At 35.7% G+C, this 20800-nt stretch overlaps 1 protein-coding gene across 3 annotated transcripts in view; it reads right to left on the reverse strand.

Annotated features, from left to right (window-relative positions):
• ppfibp1b (PPFIA binding protein 1b) overlaps positions 1 to 20232 on the reverse strand; it is a 32979-nt gene extending 12747 nt beyond the window's left edge. For 2 of the 3 annotated variants that reach the window (XM_082181928.1, XM_082181926.1), the window contains exons 1-10: positions 20091 to 20232; positions 13562 to 13645; positions 12618 to 12823; positions 11865 to 11951; positions 11205 to 11318; positions 9740 to 9871; positions 7702 to 7794; positions 5086 to 5203; positions 4637 to 4681; positions 72 to 133 (exon numbers count right to left, since the gene is read on the reverse strand). In XM_082181928.1, coding sequence (XP_082038054.1) covers positions 72 to 133; positions 4637 to 4681; positions 5086 to 5203; positions 7702 to 7794; positions 9740 to 9871; positions 11205 to 11318; positions 11865 to 11951; positions 12618 to 12823; positions 13562 to 13625 — 921 coding nt within the window. In that variant the 5' untranslated portion in view covers positions 13626 to 13645; positions 20091 to 20232. The remainder of the gene's footprint in view (positions 1 to 71; positions 134 to 4636; positions 4682 to 5085; positions 5204 to 7701; positions 7795 to 9739; positions 9872 to 11204; positions 11319 to 11864; positions 11952 to 12617; positions 12824 to 13561; positions 13646 to 20090) is intronic. The other variant, XM_082181927.1, reaches the window with a different exon arrangement.
• Positions 20233 to 20800: the final 568 nt, after the last annotated feature.

Here is a 20800-nt window from a genome sequence, read left to right on the forward strand (position 1 = left end):
ACAAAGCATCATTATCAGCATTAAATGTTAAGATTTTCAAAAGCAATGGGAAACTTCTGACCCAAAACTACCTTCTCCTCATTTGCCGCCATCAACGACTCCATTGCTTTCTTCATCCTCTGTACTTCCATATCTGCAAAGCACAGGCTTAGTTAACTAAAGACCATTTCATAACACTAAAGGGCAAAGAAACATTAGGCCTCAGACATTTAGCATCACATAAACTGTAGACAGACACATTGAGCTGAAATACAACAGTGACCTTCTGTGATAAATATGAGAAATGTACATAACAGAAGCGAGGAGGAGCTTGTTGGGATTAAACGTGAGAGTATACAGCCACAGATAAGGGTGGACGTCCAGCCTGTGAGGTCATGAGGAGTGTGAACAAGGGTTACGGTCAGCTGCTGATAATGGAGGGAAGAGAGGAAGTGAGGTGAAGAAACTAGCTTTGGGGAACAGGAGGTGTTACAGTAGGAGGTGACAGGCAAGAAACAAACAGACAATCATGTAAATGTGACATGCCAGATGGCGACCACAATCTGACTCTTGTCAGGGCTACAACATAAGAAAGGAATGATATATATTACTCGTTTCCTGGATCTAAAATATAACTTTTTGCCACACCTGCCAATGACCGGTGACTTAAGAAAATTTACCAGCCATAAATATTATTACTTATTTTTGACAGTAATGACACCAAAATTTTAGATACCAGTGAAAATTCACAATTTTCAGGTACAGAATTGTAATCAAAATGTAAAATAACACTAAATAGTCTTCACCGTATAAATTAAACTATAAATTAGATTAATGCTTATTAAAGTTTAAAAAGTTATACAGACATGAGCAGTGAGTGATTTACTCTTAATAATCCTCCTAAAGCAGGATTATTAGGATGCTGTCACTTTAAGACCTGCACGGATCCTGTATACTGTACACTGATACTGTACACATGCGTTTTCTTTCTCAATTATTTACATTCACTTAAAGGGATGGTTCGGAGTAAAATCAACCTAGGATCCTTTGCACCATGACCTCGAGCCAAACACCTCCCCCAGAAGCCTTTTTTTCTCTTGGTTGAACATTATTAAAGTTAGAGCTTATTTAGAGATATCAGCCGTATGGCTTAGTGCAGGCGCTAATGGATCCTAGGCTGTATCTCGTAAATTACCCCACTAATAATGCCCAGAATGGTACCAAACTTCTATAGTAGTACAAATAGGTTCTGTACTCATAAAACGTGGCATTGGAAAGTTTTTAAGTACATCAGGAGTTTATTTAAATAACACTTGCCTGATGGCTAATGCTACCGCTAACCCGGACGTTTATTTATTTATTTTTCGAAGTGTTGACAACTTAGTGTTAACTAATAATTGTTGCAAACTGGTACTACCAACAAAATATTAGTGCATTCCTGGAACTGGGTGTCGTTACACTACATCATTATGCATCACTTTCTGCCAGGACCTTTACATGCTTTTCCATAATCACTGAAGTGACCTCGACGTGTGGGTTAGCAGTAGCATTAGTCATCAGGCAAGTGTTATTTAAATAAACTCCTGATGTACTTACAAACTTTCTAATGCCTCGTTTTATGAGTACAGAACCTATTTGTACTACTGTAGAAGTTTGGTACCATTCTGGGCATTATTAGTGGGGTAATTTACAAGATACAGCCTAGGATCCATTAGCGCCTGCACTAAGCCATACGGCTGATATCTCTAAATAAGCTCTAACTTGAATAATGTTCGACCAAGGGAAAAAAGGCTTCTGGGGGGGGGTGTTTGGCTCGAGGTCATGGTGCAAAGGACCAGTGATGGGAATAACGGCGTTATAAATAAACGGCGTTACTAACGGCGTTATTTTTTTCAGTAACGAGTAATCAAACTAATTACTGCTTCCTCCATTACAACGCCGTTACCGTTACTGTCAATAAAAATGCGGCGTTACTATAATTGAGCTCACTGAAGCGGTTTTCATCCGAGTAGGCTCTCTCTCAGCCATAGGAGCTGCAAAGTTTTTTCTCTGGTGTTGTGAGTGTTTATGAGGCGCGGGACTCGACAAAAGCGAGGCGAATGCCGCGAGCGTGCTCGACAGTGCGCGAGAGAGACCGAGTGTGTCCGAGAACGTGCTCGACAGTGCGCGAGAGAGACCGAATGTGTCCGAGAACGCGCTCGACAGTGCGCGAGAGAGACCGAGTGTGTCCGAGAACGTGCTCGACAGTGCGCGAGAGAGACCGAATGTGTCCGAGAACGCGCTCGACAGTGCGCGAGAGAGACCGAGTGTGTCCGAGAACGCACTCGACAGTGCGCGACAGAGACCGAATGTGTCCGAGCATAAATACTTTATTTATAAATAAATTACACATATCAGCATTTGAATAATCTCTGTAGCATATGGTATCATATGCAATATTTTAATTAGTTTATATAACATAAACTCCAAAATAACCTGCAGGGAACGTTCAAACATATTTGTTTGACGGTTGTGAGCTCCTGTGGCAAACACGACTAATTTGGCTAAAATAACCTCTGATGATGACGTTCTCTGTAGGTTATAAAAATAAACCCCTCAAAAGATTATATTGTATTATTATTATTTATGTTGATACATTGTTCAGTATTATATTGAGAGCACTTTTTGTTAAACTTACTATTGTGAGGAAGAAAATACTTGAAGTAGGCTATACAGAATGTCTACCAGTTGTAAAGGTGTGTGAGTTTTATCATTTTAATTATATGCACCAGTGTATGTGTATGTATATTTTTATTAGGCTACTATTTATTTATTTTTGGTACATTTCTTAAGAAGCATAATTTATTTTTAGACTTATTTGTTGGCCAGTTGTGGTCTGTGCAATAAATATTAAAAGTTCTAAACCATATTGTTTTATTGTTGCACTATAGTAATGATAATATTTTAATATTTAAGTTAGGCTACGTTCACACTGCAGGCTGAAACGACCCAATTCCGATTTTTTTGCCCCTATGCGACCTGTATTTGATCTTTTCATGACAGTCTGAACGACACAGATCCGATCTTTTCAAATGCGACCCAGGCCACTTGGGTATGTGGTCCCAAATCCGATACATATCCGATCTTTTGAAATGCGACTTCAGTCTGAACGGCCAGGTCGCATGTATCCGACCCGCACGTCATTGATACGCGGAAAACGTCATAATTCTGCGTTGAAGTAGTCGTCGGTTTGAAAACGGACTGCATATTCGTCGAGCTGAGGTAAATCTGCCGAACGGGTCGACCTCGACGAGCCCGTTAATAATAAAAAAAAAAATCCCACGGCCATTATATATACGTTATGTTAACTTATTTGTGCTGAATCTGATATTAGATAGGTCAGCGGCTGCTGTCTGGCTCTTGTGTAACGGTCGCTGCGCGTGCTCGTGTGTGTGTGTGTGTGTGTGTGTGTGTGTGTGTGTGTGAGAGAGAATCACAGTTAAAGTTTAGCTACTTGCCTACTTCCGCAAACAACAAGTGACGTCGTTGACCGTTGAGTACTCTTCTGCGCATGCGGGTCACTTCTGGGTCATTTCACGTTCACACAGGAGATCACAAAAGGTCGCATTTAATTGGAAATGTGAACGGCCTTGCAAAAAAATCGAATTTTTTCAAAAAATCGGAATTGAGCATTTAGCCCTGCAGTGTGAACGTAGCCTTAATAGGTGTCTCTCACATTGTCCCACAGCAACATTTAAATAGTGTAGATTAGTGTACAATGTTTTATAATAATAAGATGTTCTATTTAGTGTCAATTTCATTCATTTAACATTTCATATTGGGGGTATCCAAGAAATTTCTTATATTTAAACTTTTTTTTTTTTTTTTAAGTAACTCAATAGTTACTTTCCCTGGTAATTAGTTACTTTTGTAATGATGTAATTCAGTTACTAACGCAGTTACTTTTTGTGAGAAGTAACTAGTAACTATAACTAATTACTTTTTTTAAGTAACTTACCCAACACTGCAAAGGACCCTAGGTTGATTTTACTCCGAACCATCCCTTTAAGACACAACCGACTATGTTAACTAGGATACACTGTGTGAATGTGTTCTTTCAAGCGCAAGAAGTGGTGAAAAAGAGCTCAATTCAGTATTTGTGCAGATTTCTGGGGACGTGCTTCAAATGTTGAGGCACAGAAAACTTCCCACAGTGTGCGAGTAATGAATTGAGATCCCTTTCGCATCTTCTTGCACTTGAATATTTAAATTGGCAAGGATTTAACTTTTGTGGCGATGCAACACTGACCCGCCAACTGTTCTGAGTGTCGTTTGTTCATGTTCTTATACAACATTGCATTGTTAGAATTCATAAAAATGTTACCGGCCATTAACACCGTTTCATATACTCGCCAACTCCAATTTTTACTCGCATTTGGCGCTTGGCGAGTGTTAATTGCAGGCACTTTCCTATACCTAATAACTGCTATTTTTAAATCCATTAACTTCCTGTAAGTCTGTAATTTGCACTGCTTTGTGTCATAGAAAAGCAAGCTTCATGAGTACCATGCCCAAACATGCAGGCACAGGAAGTAGAGGACTAAGAGGACAAAAATAGTACAAAGATTAAAAAATGAAAAAGGGTGAATGTGTAGAAGGTAGACATGTGTCCCCTTACGTTTCTCTTTGAGCCTCTTTTTTAATGTTTCCTCAGTATGGAAAACTGTTTAAGACAGAGTAATGATATTAAATGTATTCTGTTATTGGACCAATAAAGTGCTATGCATAACAAGTTACATAGAAAAAAAAACATAAAAGCAGAACAATAAATAAAGTCTAAATAGACCAATAAAAGCAAATGTCAAGCAAAATAAAAAGTAAAAATCTAAACAAAAACAAAAAAACTAAGGAAAAACCCCCCGAAATAAAACAATAAAATAGCAACAACAAAAATAAAAGTAAAAAAAAAAAAAAAAATTATGCATGTAATAAAAACAGATTAAGTTTATCTACTCCAGTTTTTGTTTTAAATGAGTCAATACAGCATCACAGATCCAGCATAATGACAAGACAAAACTGAAGGGCATGTTGGGACAGGCAACGCTGTGATTATGTTACATGACCCACCTCTCTCTGTGCCGTCTAGGCCTGCAGGCGTTGGGGATCTGGACCCCGTCTCATCCTGCAGCCTCCTCAGATCACCATCTCTCCCATCAAGCTGCCTTCTCAATGTAACAAGCTCCTCCTGAACATTAAAACACACAGACCTCACAACGCTGAATCCAAAGCCTGGACCACCAACAAAGTTAACAGGTTAAAAGCCCAGTAACATCAAACCATGCAGTTACTAATTACTATAAGAGAGTTCAGCACACGGCACATGCAAAATAAAAGTTCTGTCTGATGTATAATTTTTTGGGGATCAGAGACAGATATAATAATACTTGTAATATAAACAAATATTATTATCATTATTAATATTAAAGGCCCCATGACATGAAAATTTCACTTTATGAGGTTTTTTAACATTAATATGAGTTCCCCTAGCCTGCCTATGGTCCCCCAGTGGCTAGACATTTTGATGGGTGTAAACCAAGCCCTGGGTATTTTTGAGAAAATGAAAGCTCAGACGGGCAAATCTAGAATCTTCCCTTTATGTCGTCATAAGGGGAAAGGTCACCTCCCCTTTCTCTTCTTTGCCCGCAAAGAGAATTTGGCCCGCCCATGAGAAAATGAGCTGCGCGAGCACCATATTGTTTTTTCCTCGAGAGACATCATGGCTTGCAAACGAGCGAAGCATGGCAGTTGCTCAGTGTTTGGATGTATAAATTAACACAAAAGTATTTTTTTAGGTCCTTCATCCGAGCCTCTGAAGAACAAGTGGGTTATGTGAATTTCTGATGTGTAATTGTTCAAGTTCAGATAGATAATCTTTCTCTCAAAATCGTTCAATACTGTTTATGCATCAGTAAACCGTTTCTCTTGGTAGGATGAAAATAATCGTATTTAAACTGTGATTAAAATATATACAGAAAGCGATCAAAGAACAATCCCTTTCCAATCGCCCAAGCTGTCAATCACACAGCGTGAGTTTATCTGGACACTTGCCAAAACTCGTTATGAAATCAATGACGCTGTTACGCTGCACAACGAAGCTCTTACTGTACTCAATCAATGCTCATCACTGCAACCTTTTATGTGATGGGAATAGATCTAAATACTTTAAAAACTTCTCACGATTCGTTAATCCCGATAGCTGTAATAGTAAAAGCGTATAATAGCTGTAATAGTAAAAGTTTTCGAGAGAGTTCCACATGTAATGCTAGATATTTCATATGCAAGCATGTCAGCCAATCACAGCAGTGGGCGTTTACACTGAAGTCTCACAGCAGACACGCACCTTCAAACAGAGTGTTCAAATCAGAGGCTAAAATCAGGCAAGGAAAAATGCCTTTTATTTCTAAATTATTCATTTTTTATCTTAAAAACATACTTACATTATAAGGGCACCCCAGGAAACATTATAAAATAATAAAATAATGGACCTAATGTCATGGGACCTTTAATACTGATATTTATATTAATAATATGTATTATTATAAATAATAATAATATTTTTCATAAAATATGACATATTACTGACATAAAACCAGACAAAATTTCTGAAATTAAAACACTTTATACAAAATGTACACTTTTACTGTTAAAATATGTTAATTGGCCAAGCATGCAAGGTTATTGGATTATCTCGCATCACAAAATAGCAAAGTGTTGACTCAAATCAGTCTACAACTAATCAGGATCACATTCAAGAACTTCATTCAAGAGTTCAAAGCATTGCCAAGGTGGGTGAGACGTTTATAACACACACAAAAAATAAATAGAGTAGCACATTTATGCAAACCTCACACTGAGCTTTTTGAAGCGTGTGGCTTAACAGTATGCTACAGTAGGAAGTAGCGACAGAAATAGCTTCTCCTGCATTATAAAGCAGTCTGAAATTTAGCCCTCTCAGCTTAAACATCACGTAGAGCCTCACACTAAAGCATACTTGTGGTTAATTAAACATGCTGAGATCTTATACTGGTGCCACTGCTTGGAGAAGAGGGCAGATTTAAAGAGCAGCTTTCAAACCATGATGAGAACTTTGTCTGTACCCTTTAAATGGTGTATAATGGAGGGCTATGGAGCTACTATAGAGCTCTCAAGACGATTAAAAGTTTAATTCTGTAATGATATGAGAGAATACACTCAACAGTGGCCCTGGAATGTATTTGGACTGAAATAAACACTGAATATTGTATTGTTAATAAAAAACTTTTTAAAGAATGGCCACTGCATATGAGTAAATGCTTAAACTTTAAACTGAAGGCTTCAATAAAAGTGCCTGAAAGCAAAGTTACAGTGCAACAATAAGTAAATAAAAGGTCTTTGGGTCACAACCACAAGCAGTAACCACCCTGAGGTATGCCGACCTTAAGTTCCTGGATTTTTTGTTCCTTCATCTGTTTCTCATACTGCATCTGGCCCATTTTGAGTTTCAGGCTAGAGAGTTTAGCCATTAGCGACTAGCGGCAGAGAGGTTAGCCAAGGAGGAAAAGGAAAATAGATAACTTAAAGATAACAAGAATAGTGACAGGTTATGCAAGAGAGACAAGAGCAGTAGAGAAAACCCTACCCAAGCTTAAAAATGAAAACATCAAGTACTGTTTTAACTAGTAAGAAACTAGTATTGAAACTCACCTTAGTGGATTTCAATTTCTTTTCATTCTGTAACCGTTCACTTTCCATCTCAGAAATGCGATATCTCAGTTCATTAATCTCCAAAATCAAACCCTAAAAAGAAAGAAGTCTTTAAAGTGCAAACAATCTCCATTTTTAATATGAATTTAATAATGTGAAATTAACTATTAAATTAATAAATAATAGGTTTACGACGTTAAACTCTATTGACTGCATAAATGCTGTTGATTACCATCAAAATAAAATAACTATTTACACAATTTCACACAGTTTCAGTAACGGAGGGAAGCTAATGCATGGAACCTAATAATAATAATATTAATAACGCCCTTCTTAATGCATACAGATTATCAAAGCCATATTCCCATTCATGAAGCTTCAAAGATGAGCCTTTTCTCATGTTTGAAATGGTTTGTTAAGCAAACAGACGTATTCAATCTTTAGAAATGCTTTACGAGCAAAAAACAAGAATCTAGTGACAAGCTTCCATTCAACACTCAGGCCTTTTCAAGCTCTTTGTCAGGATGTCTAGCATTCAGCCATGGATTTATGATTCAATAAACAACAGAACAGCCTCCAGTTGTAAACACTCAGTGAATGCTCCAAAAAAAAAAAGATACATCCACCTTGAGCAGTGATCCGGAAAACTCAGAATACATTTAATGTATAAAAATGTAGTGAATATATTTCAATAGAAAAAAGTCATTTTTAATTGTAATAATATTTCACAATTTTACCATTTTTACCGTAATTTATCATCAAATAAATGCAGCCTGGTTGAGCATAGGACACTTTCAAAAACATTTGAACAATAGTATACATTGAGTAATTCAGACTACAGCAATTCTGGTAATTCTTCAAAATCTAGAAAGACATATCATAGACCCAGTCTTAACAGAATAAAAAAGGACATTTTGGCAAACAAACTGGAGTCTTGCTGAGACAGTAAATTATGTGGCAGCAAAATAACACAGGAAAAGCCAGAAATAATTTATATCTTTGAAAAATGTGTTTATCCTAGACCAAACACGCTTGCCAATTTAGTGCACAGTTTAAACAATAAATAATTTATCTCTCTGTTCAAGAATATTCTAGGAATAATGGATGGCACAATCACAGAAAATTGGACTGAAGGGGAAAGCATGTCAACAAGGAGACAAAACTGGTCTTATACACACACAGCTGCAGAGACTAAACCTTCTAAACCTTCAAAACCTCTTGTTTTTCTCCATTGTTGCATGTTTTCCGACTCAAACATTCTTGTGAATTTTGATAACACCCCTTCCTAAAGTCCCTCAAGTAGCTAAACTTTCAACAAACAAAAAGTATGGTCGAGTTTCCAGCTTATTTGGACCAAGAAACGCCCACTTTGACATGAAGTCTATTTGTGAACGACATGTAAAGCAGCCAGCCTTAGTTCTTTTTTTTTTTGCCGTTTAGGGGCAGGTTTATCTGAAACCACCATTGTGGAAAACCATTCCAATGGATCCCAACACCCCTCTTGCTGAGGACCATTCCTACTCCCATATATCCAGTGTGACCTAGTCCTTTGTGGTAATGACTAGTTTCTAGAGAGAAAAGTGGCCACCCAAACCAATTTTGGAGAGGAAATGGTATCTGGTAAAGGGTGTTTTTGCATTTGCCATTTTGCCCAGACAGAAAACAAAACAGAGAACAGTTAAAAGCCCAACATTCCAGTGTACTGGAACAGACCTCTGTCCCGGAACATGACGTGATTGGTAGATGTCCGAGCACTAACAGAGTGCATTGTTGAATGCATGTATTTCTGCTACAGGCTTGTACAGAAACAAAAGGTTGGCTATACTACTAAATCACGATTCTAAACAAACATTCATGTCATCTTTCCAGCAAACTGCAATATGTTAAAGCGGTCAAAACAAAAGGGCTCTGTGCACCAACGGCGGAATGACAAATTAACCAATGACTAGAATTACAATTAAAGCACAGCCACTGACATTTTCAAACAAAGACATCATTACACAATTATTTCTCTCATGCATGTATGCATGTTTCTTACCTCACTCTCTCCGAATCGATCATCAAAATCAAGTCTATGTTTCTCCATGGTTGTTAACTTCAGTTTCAAGTTGGAAACCTCAGCCATCAGCTCCAGCTTCTGAGTCTCAAGGGCTGATCGGCATAAGAGTTCCTAGAAAAAAAAGAGTTTAAAAATGAACATACTACAGCATGAGTCGTAGAAATGTATTTTTATGGACTTTTTGCTTGTATCTCGACAGTAAAGAAGTAAATGAAAACTATATGCTGAAAATAAGCTTCACCATAGGGCTGGGCGATATGGCCAAACAATTATCTTAATAAACTTTTTCATATCAGTCGATATCGATAATTATCACGATAAATGTCGTATCTTTATTTTAAAAACAGATTTTTACTCCTAAATGAAAGTAGTAGAAACCAGAAAGTTAATTGTGGTTTTAAACTACTCTTTATTGTCATAACATGACAAACATTTCAAGTGTTGTAAATATTTCTTAACAAAATAAATATCTTGTTTCTGCATGTGCTAAGGGGTGATATTGTTTTAAGTCATGAACCAGGTTTGTGTTGTCAGACTTTGACATGCATCTTCAGCAAAGTTTGCAGTGCAGGCTGCAATATTAATAATATTACATGTTGGTCTCTTAGAAATGCACATATGACAGTAGCTTGAGTTAACGGTAGTAGTAGCATGAGATAGGATGCGGATGTAAATGTATGTTCATTAACAAAAACAGTAACAACCTAATTTTTCTATGGTAAAATTGTAATATTCTGACTGTTTGAGTTTTATTCAAATTAACCATTGGTCTTCCAAAGTAGCATACATTTAGATCATGATAACCACAGTTAAAACCACGCTTATTGCACCTCACTACCAAGGTAAAATGTAACTATATGGTTTCTATGGTATTTGTATGAAAAACAGTAGCCTAAATACATTCAGTATAAATGCACAAATGCTATAGCTTAATCACAAAAAATACTATAATTTTATTCTATTCGTCATTTAATACACAACTACATCAATAATACAATAAAACTTGATATAAATATCCCACATTTCTGCCACAATACCATGGTGCAATCCATGGTAAATGATGGTGATTTGTAGATTAAAAAACCCTTCTGACTGCATCGTTTGTGCACAGTGTTTCTCCTGTTTTTCAGCGCTGTTTGATCTGGCTTTAAACTAGTTTAAATCACAGACATTTGTTTTCTTCGCTGAAAAGCGCTTCTCACTGGATATCACAGCACTGTTCAGTGGTCGCGTAACCGAGACCGATAGTAAGCTCGCGCTGCAATTCCATTAGAACTTTGAGCCGAGCGGATAAATTGTCCGTGTATCGTTTTATCGAGGACATTTATATTGCGATAATTATTGTTATGGTTTTATCACCCAGCCCTACTTCACCATGCAAAACGCACATGTAACCAACCACCAGACCATGTCACCAATAAACAAGGAATATCTTTAAACCTACCTGTTGTAACATTTCTTCAGTGGCATTTAGTTTCTCACGGTGTTCATCAAGGCACAGGTCTAGGTCCCTTATTTTTTCTCCCTGTGCCTCCACTTGATCAGTCAAAACACTCACCTTTAAAGAATGACGAGCATTTAACTTAGGCATTATTTGTCTGCTTATCTCCACAATCGTTCAACATTTGGAATCAATAAGAGTATATTTTATTAAGAAATGTATCATTTAATTCAGCAAGAATGCATTAAATTGATCAAAAGTGACAGCAGACATGTGTAATGTTACAAAAGATGTCCACCAAATTAATGCTTTTGAACTTTCTCATCATCAAAGAATCCTGAAAAAAAATGTTTTTCCTCAAAAATATTAAAACAACTGTTTTTAACAAATAATAAGAAGAAGAAATGCTTCTTGGGCACCAAATCACCATATTAGAATTAGAAGATTGGAGTAATGGCTGCTGAAAAGCAGCTTTGCCTTAAAATAAATAACATTTTAAAATATATACAAATTTAAAACAGTTATTTAAAACTGTAATAATACTTTACAATATGAATATATTTTTGATCAAATAAATGCAGTCTTGGTGAGCCTTTCAAAAACATTTTTAAAATCTTATCGACCCCAAACTTTGAAATGTGCTGTATGTCAATATAAAGTTACCTGAAGCACAAGGGATTCTTTATCACTTTCAAGACGATTAAGTCTGTCCTGGTAAACATCACCGGTGATTGAAATGTGTCCATTTGACTGTAAGAAAAAAAATATTAGAAAAAGATTATATTATAAAAGACTTTTGGAATCCAACCTGAGATGTCTTGAAACAATCGGAGTTAACTTTAAGTTTCTTTTCAAAGTCAGTGATACTAAGAAAAACAGGGTCACTTGATATTCAAGGTTTTCATGCACCATTTATTGTGCCAACAAAGTTAACATTGGGTCAACGAACATAATACTACATGTAAACTGACTAAATATGGTATTATGTGTTGACTTTCACTTGGCAGTTGTTCAATCTGTCTCAAGCCACACAAGAATAATGTTTTTGAATTGCCGTAACTAATACCTTAAGGCAATGACAAAACTTAACTGCAGAGTCCTAATTATGAATAGAACTAATGCACATGATACTGTAATAGCTCAATTAATAAGTTCCAACACTAGTATTACGTCAGAATGAAAATGGTCAGCCTAGGTCTAGCAATACCAGCATGAAAATACTTCTAATAGGCACAAACCAACACATAGCGTATTTGACTATCATTGAAAATAGACTACATGCTTTTTGACTACTATAAATATAGGAAGTATAAATAACCATGCGCTTCCCTACAACATGGCAACACATAGTATGTTAGCTCATGTTCACACAGTAGACACGGTGAATTCCAGAGTTCTGGAATGTGGCGTACGCACCAGGTGACCATGCAGCCACTCCACCAGACTGTCTGCGGTAGAGTCTGGGATCTGACAACGCAAGCCCTCTCTCTCCTCAGTGTCCATGAGCTCCAGAACACCCCTCAGGTCCTCCAGTAAGTTCAGGGCTCGCAAGCTGCCCATGAAGGGCGATGTTGGGGACTGACAATCAAAGATGCCATTGGAGTAGTCCACAGCCTTGGAGCCTGAATGTCAACGACAAGGCAATAAATAAGAGTGGTGAATGGGGATTTGATTTTATGTATGTCAAAGTGAACTTTTAGAGGGTTTCTACTTAAACACCAGCATAGCCATATCACAAACATTGATACCATGGAGTTGATCACATTTTATTCAGACAATATTACGTGCAAGCAAATTGGTGGAGCTCCACAATATACATTAAATGCTCAGGAGAGTCAGGCAATACATGAATAACTGAATCTTTTACAATAGTTAACATTTAGCACAATGAGAAATCACTATAGAAGACAATTATCATGGACTGTGGGGTAAAAGATAGCATGACCTTATAATAAAACATGCTGCGGGTGAATAACCACTCAAGTCTTGAAAGCAGAACCAGGTCAGAGTAAATGCTTTAATTGCTGAAACCTCAGGAAATCATGTGATTAGACAGGCGACTCCAACTTGAAATGTCAGCCTTATAATAAACCAGTGATGAATTACTTCATATGCCATGCCAAAACATTTGGTCAGCCTACTAATATCAGTTTAATCTTACTCTGTAAAGGTTTCATGAAATTGAGTCTGAGATTTTCTTTGTACCACTGCAGAATATTTCCATTCCGGAAAGAATGAACAAATTCACCAACGTGAAGTGAATTATTTTGTCAGATTTAAATGTGTAGGGACAGTTGCATTTGGAATAGATGTTTCATTTAAAAAATTTTATGTTTAATACAAATATTAAAAAGCTTTACCCGCTATGATACCATCCATTTGCTCCAAGGCGGCTGCCAACATGTCACTGGCATCAGACATCATCTTGTTCAACACTGTTAATCCTGTATAAAGGGAAAATAGCAGAACAAATTTTACAGTCGACACTAGACAGTATAAACTGCATTTAAGTCATCTCTAAATGCATTAATAGAAACCTTCTGACGGCTTAGGGACAGAATGAGACAGAAAGCGATGCGAATGTGCTGCTGGTTTGAGATATGATTAATGTTTTTAAACTCTCAGGAAAGTATTACATGGACACAAAAAATTTCAGTTGTTGGTGAATTTAACAGAATCTAGAGCCATATAGGATGAACAGAATAACATTCTGTATACAGAGGCCGAATACACAGACAAATATGAACTAGAGTTGTTTTAGTATTATTTATATTATAGAATTTATTCATATTCTTTAGTTTTAGTAATTTTAGTATAAGTTTTAGCCTAGTTATTTTATGTGCTTTTGTCATGTTTATTTGTCTTAATTTTTTTTATTTCTATTTAGCTTTAATTTTATTTTGGTTTTAGTAATTATAATACTATTTAGCTTTATTATTTTATTAGTTTGTTTTTTAAACAGTTCTATTTAGGTTTTATTTTATTTGTAGTTTAGTTTGTGTTTTAGTCATTTAGTTCTTCAACTTCAACTTATTTTAATTTAGTTAGTTGCCAAAGCAACATTTCTACAAAAATAAATAAAAAAAATAAATAATTCTTTTTATATAGTATTTTATTTCAACTTTATTTATATTTATGATTTGCAATAGCTTTAACACTGATGTGAGCACAGAAACTATTTTGCATGAGGTTTTATGGTTGAATAACAAAAATATCAATGCCGACTAACACGAGCGCTTATCGAAATGTCTATATTTCTCAACCTTCCCAATGATGTTTGTATCTAAAAGCGTATTTATCTGAAACAGGTCTCCCTATGGTGGTTCCAGAGAGCAAAACACATCCTTTGGGTGAAAGGTTAGCTGGTTCTCAGCTCTCTGCTGTTCCCTGGGTAACGCAGTCGAGCTCCAACCATTAGCCACAGATTTTAAAGAATAACTGAGCCATTTATTTCAATTATTGGCACAGTGCTTGTGCTGCTGCAGGGGACACTGGGTACTTTGTTGGGGGACTAGCGGGGACACATTGTTAGGCCCTTTTGGCTCATGGCCCGGGAATACAGCGGCGGCATTCTCTCAGTTTTAATCCTCAAAACAAGGAGGTGAAGAGACACCCTGTCATGTTCTGATATCCCATCCACCAGTGTTGTTAAAGCTCTCTGCCGTAATGCACAAACATAACAGGCCAACGGTTAATATATACAGATCAAAAAGTACGCAATATGTGCTATAAAAGGCCCGTTTACCCCAAGAACGATAACTATAAACTCTTTAAAGTAGGAGGGATTCTGATTGGATGTTTTTATCGTTCATCAGTTGGGAAAAAATCGTTCTGAAAGTGATTCCAACGATATCATTTCTCTGTGTCATTATCGTTATAGTCGTGCTGTGGACTCTGCTATTCTTTTATATTTAGAATGATTTTTAAAACTATATCTTTATCATTATTGTTATAGTTATTGACCTTGGAGTGAAAGGGCCTTAAGTGGGAGTTTTTATGCATAGTTGCAAAACTAAACAAAAAAACAAAAATTGTATCTTAAAAATTAGTATCCTGTCGCTATGGTTTCAGACATTACACAAGGCCACTGCAAGTTAGAAAAGGGGACTGAGGTTACCCATCCGAACCATCTGCTGATATGAGAGCCTCACTTGTTAGTAAATAAGCTCTTCAATCCCAAACACACTGACTGTGTGAACATAGCCATTCTGTCAAAAGAAAAGTGGATCAAGCAAAGTCAAAGTTTTCAAAGATGCTATAAAAAAATCAAGGAGTCAACTAATGCGCCATGTAAAAAGTTCAGTTGTTAAAATAATTGTCTGATTTAAGACTAAAGTCCAAACTATTATGGAGTTTCAATCGGTTAACTTAACCGTTTATGTAAATAACAAATCAAAAACGTGTGTAGAGACTCATGTTATGTCTAGAAAAGCTGTGCTATCCAAACATCACATGTTCCCACAGTGAGATTTGGTGCAATTTTTCCAGCACGCTTCTAAACAATTCTGTCTATCTACATTAATATCATCATGTAGTGTTATTTTAGTGTCGTCAAGATACTATTATAGTTTGTATTCTATATCCTTTTCATTTTCATTTTAGTTTTAGTCATTTTGGGTTTTATTTTAAAATTTTGATATTATTTACAAAATTATATTAGGTATAATATATATTATTATTGTTTTTATTAATATTTTGAATTAGTTTTTATTTTATTTTCCCTTTTAATTCTAAAGTTTTAGTAATTTTGTGTTTTTAAAAATCTATATATAGAGATATGTTATTTTAGCACATCAAGTTAAACTAAACCAAAATGAGAAATGTTGCCACAGCAAGTAGCTGAAATAATATATGTTTTATATATATATATATATATATATATATATATATATAATATATAATATAATATAATATATAATATATATATAATATTTTTTTTTTTTTTTTCATGTTTCATGTTCATGTTTATTTCAAAATTCAGGCAACAACTTTTTCTTATGGGTTTTGTTTTAGTTTCAGTTCATTATAATAATTCTGCTATAGAGCTTGCATCATTACAACCAAGATTGTTGTGAGCTAACAACCACGCAGCATAGACTCAAGCACAAGCTAAGCACAGGTTGCTTTGCATTGCAGAATTTTGCATGACTGGAATTTCCTCTCATGGCGGGAAAACGGTGGCTTCCAGCCTGCAAAAAGCATGAACCTTTATGAACCTCATATTTCCTCTCAGAATCGGATGAAGACAAACAGAAATATCAAGACTCTAGGTTCAGATCGAACAACAAGACTATTTATGCATGTGCAAAACACTAGTTTAAAACCACAGACAAAGGACAATCATGAAGTAAGTGTTTCAACGATGCTTGGAACAAATCTGAGGAGAAATCATGCCAATAATGACATTAAGTGGGACGAAACTATAACGAAGCCTGTCGTTTGTTTGGAAACATTTTCCTAGACTCACAGAACACAAGTATGTAGGAGCAATAGTCAAAAGGAAGCAGTCAACTCTGTTTTTGGAAAGTAAATATTAGCATTTTTATGTTTTTCTTGAAATGGGCTCAAGATGGCACAGAATAAAAAGTTATGAATATGAGCATGAGAGTGAGAATAAGGGGAAAGAAATTCTAATGGCCTTTCAAATCCATCAGTCGGGCACCTAAGGGGGCATTGTGTGTATGAACTTTATCCACGCCACACACTCTGTTTGAGCCGCATTAGCTACTATTCCTCTCTGAAGCGCTCTGACTGACTGACAGAAAAACCTCTGCTGGCACATGCTGGAGAAAAATAGCAGCCTTCGGGTCATTCATCTCAACAGAAATAAAAGCATTTATGGCAGGCGAGCCGTGTAAGCCAGCAAACTTGCCTCAAGTCAAGCTAAAGCAAGCATAGAAGCATGCTGGAGAGTCATGGGAAAGACATTTTTAATGGACCCATAAGCACATGCTCATCTGATAAATAAATATGCATGCCAAGCTTTCTAGTAAATGCTGATATAATATCTGGATCAAGAAAATTCTTACAAATTCTGTACTATTTCTGCTAAATTAATTAGAAACCCTAATAACAAAGCAATGTATAGAATTAAAAATGTATATTCATTTAGCGATTTGGTAAAGATTACATTTAACGTTCAGTGTTATTTAATTATTGTTTTTAGAGATTCATTTTAGTGTTAGATGATAGAAAAGGTAATCTAAATGTAAAAATAGGTGAAATTAGAATGCACAATTAAATATTCAATATCAAGCAATAATAAAAATATATATATTTTAAAAAATCTCCAACATTGGCAGAAAATAATAGATATGTTAATGATAAATGTTAAATCATGCTTCTTTTTTTTTAAATGTGACAGTACAATAGTTTACATTTCAAATAAATTATGTTCTTTTGAACTTTTTATTCATAAAAAAAAAATTCTCAAAAAATGTATCAGTTTCCACAAAAATATTAACTGTTGACCATACGAAGAAATGTTTCTTGAGCAGCAAATCAGCATTTTAGAATGATTTCTGAAGGATCATGTGACACTGAAGACTTTTTAAATTGTAATAATATTGCACAATATTTACTGTATTTTTCTTTGGTGAGCATATGAGACTTCTTCCAACAGCTTTAAAAAATCTGACTGACCCAAAACTTTTGTAAAATATTGAGCATCATATATAGTTCAAAGAATACCATGGTACATACATGTTCTACACAACAAAAACATGGTATTGCCATGATACATTCCTTTTTTTCTTTCAATTAATAGTGTTTTTGTCACATTGATGGTGCGAGTATATGTTTTTCTACATCTTTCGTCTGTACAAAGGTTTCACATCTATGAAAAAAGCAATCACACGTAATTGCTGCATTTGAGCCAAGCTGAGAGTTATAAAAGATGTTTGGGTCCCGTGCAAGAACTAGAGAAACACAGATGTGCACAAGCCTTCAGTCCAGCCTTTGCATGTAGGAGGAGGACAGCCCCTGGTTACAACAGGCTCCTTTTCTTAGATATATCAGAAATAGAAACAGAATGGAACATAAAAAATTTTGAAATCCACTTTTACATATTTGTGGCTATACTGGGGCGTCACTAAGCAGAGTTTTATACATAAGCTGCCAATGAAACACCACCGCTGACTGGGCTCACACGCTCAACCCATCTAAAGGGACACCCATCTGACACTGATATGAAAGCCAAGCCAAGGCGTTGTCGTAGAATATGATGCATCATACTTCACATAACCGCATGGAACAGAGAGGGGATGTCTGTCTGTAGTCAAGGCGTTCCATGTGCTATCTATAGGTAACAGTAAAAATATAAAAGAATGCACAGATGTGTCTGCAAAATGCAAATATCAAAGCCTCACATGCACTCATGTGATTTAGCCCTTCAAGATGGTAAAAGAATTTAGTTGCACAACAGAAAAGAGATGGTGTGATGAAAGCTGCAGAGTCGGACTTACTTTGGGCTACAAGCACAAGAATCAAACAACAAATAAGAACATCACCTGCAAATGATGCGCTTTGAAGTCTTTCAATGGAGACATTTACTGTAAACATCACACCAATTTGACAGATGTGTGACTGACATGGATTCAGAAAATGGCATTATCAGAGCAATTACAAGGACAAGGTTTAAAGTTAAGTCACTGCAGAGACAATTTATCCACACTCCTAAGGTTCCAAAAGGGTTTTGTTTTTTTGCAGTGATGCCATAGAATAATTGTGGGTTTCCCAAAGAACCTTACAGTCAACAGTTCTTAAAAAAAAAACTTTTTTCATAGTTTTAAAAATGTGCAATAATCTAAAGAAACTTTTTCCACTATAAATAACCTTTTGTGGAATGAAAATGTTCCATATATGTTCTCCATGGTACCAGAGCGCAGGTCAATTTATTTCTGAAAGTCTATTTCAATAGCTAAAATTATTTATTTTTTAAACTCCTTTATTGAAAGGATACAGCTAAATTTCATGACTGCCCCAGTTGCAGAACATGTCACATATCACAATTGAACTGGTCTTTAAACAGTCTATTATAGGTTTTCTAGTAAATTTCAAACATAGAACAAACCACAAAAATCACGAAACTGAATGTGAAAAACAAAAATTCTAAACACTGTTTTGGTCAACAAATAATTAATTGTTGAGAATGCAGTTAAATCTTTTAATTAAAATATATAATCTTATACTACTACACAAGTAAAAACTACACAACACACCTTTGTTATTGACTTGACTCAAAACCATATAGGCACTGATATATCCCCTTTAACTTTCACCCATCACAAAAGTTCATTTTAATAGAGGAAAATGTTTCTGTAGACTGCATAGCTAAAAAGTGACATGTTCTGTATGTTTTTTTCAGTCCAGATCACAGGTGAGGATGAAGTAAAGGAAACTCGTGTAACAGCAGCTCTTGTTCTTCTGTGGCTACGTGGAATGTGTGAATCACTTCTTCACAAACACAACCGCTACCTACAGTTCTGCTCTTCAAATCATACCTTATGTTTCTTAATATTTCTTAAATAGTTTAAAATATGCCTTGTGTTTTGTGTTAAGTATTGTACAATACCTCTAAACATCTCTTTAGCGATCCAGTTTTCTGAATTTAACCTCATGCACATGTACATAAATGCTGTTTGTAATCAATCCCTTAGGCTATGGAAATATTACTACTTGTGAAGACATGATAATATAATAGCATAACCACCGCACAAAACTAACTTATGAAATTTTCTGTCATGTACTTTTAACAACGACGAAAAAAAAAAGATTTTGACACAATTACAAGCAAGTTTGCTACTCAAGCAAGTTTAGAAAAGCAAGTAAATTCACAGAGAACAAATACTTGTAAATTATTCTGACAAAAAGTATGTTGAGATTGCTTACCAAATTTTGGACTGCCGTCTAAAGTATGAAAATGTAATCTTTTCCTTGTTTTTTTTACGGGATTTGCTCTTTCCGTAGTTGGTGTTCCCACCTCGCCAGCGCCATGTCGACAATGGAAGTGGGAATGTGGGACGTCATAGGCAGGGAACATCCTACTACGGCGAAGGCTTGTTGCTTAATATTCATAAGCCACGTCTTTACCATTGGATGGTCATCGAGCAACCTAATTAATATTCACTAAACAGTTTTTCGCCATAAGTCTGCTATCATACTGCGTCACCGCTATCTAATTAATATTCACAATGAGCCTTCGCCATAGTATAGCATTAATAACGTATAACGTGTATGTTTGCGTTGGCAATACTTCTGAGGCTATTGTGAAAATGTCAACACAAATATGGTGAATCATGCCAAAAAAATAAAATAAAAAGATAAACTTTTGACCACGTTTGAAGTGTTTTTCATAAATCAACTGCTAAGTTGTATCTCTCTGCCAAGAGATTTCAGATTCTGTGTAACTTGTGAGAAAAGTAGAAGAGTAATGCGCAGAACACAATTCATTGTAGAATACTGACCATATAGGGAGCTGAAGCTGTGATAGCAAGTCATAATAAAAATTAAAAAAACGATTGCATGAAAAAATTCCTCTAATGCAAATATAAAATGGCACAAAATAATCTGATTATTTTTAATAATTATTGATATGTCAA

This window comes from Leuciscus leuciscus, assembly GCF_965113295.1.
Source record: "Leuciscus leuciscus genome assembly, chromosome: 10".
Lineage (NCBI taxonomy): Eukaryota > Metazoa > Chordata > Actinopteri > Cypriniformes > Leuciscidae > Leuciscus > Leuciscus leuciscus.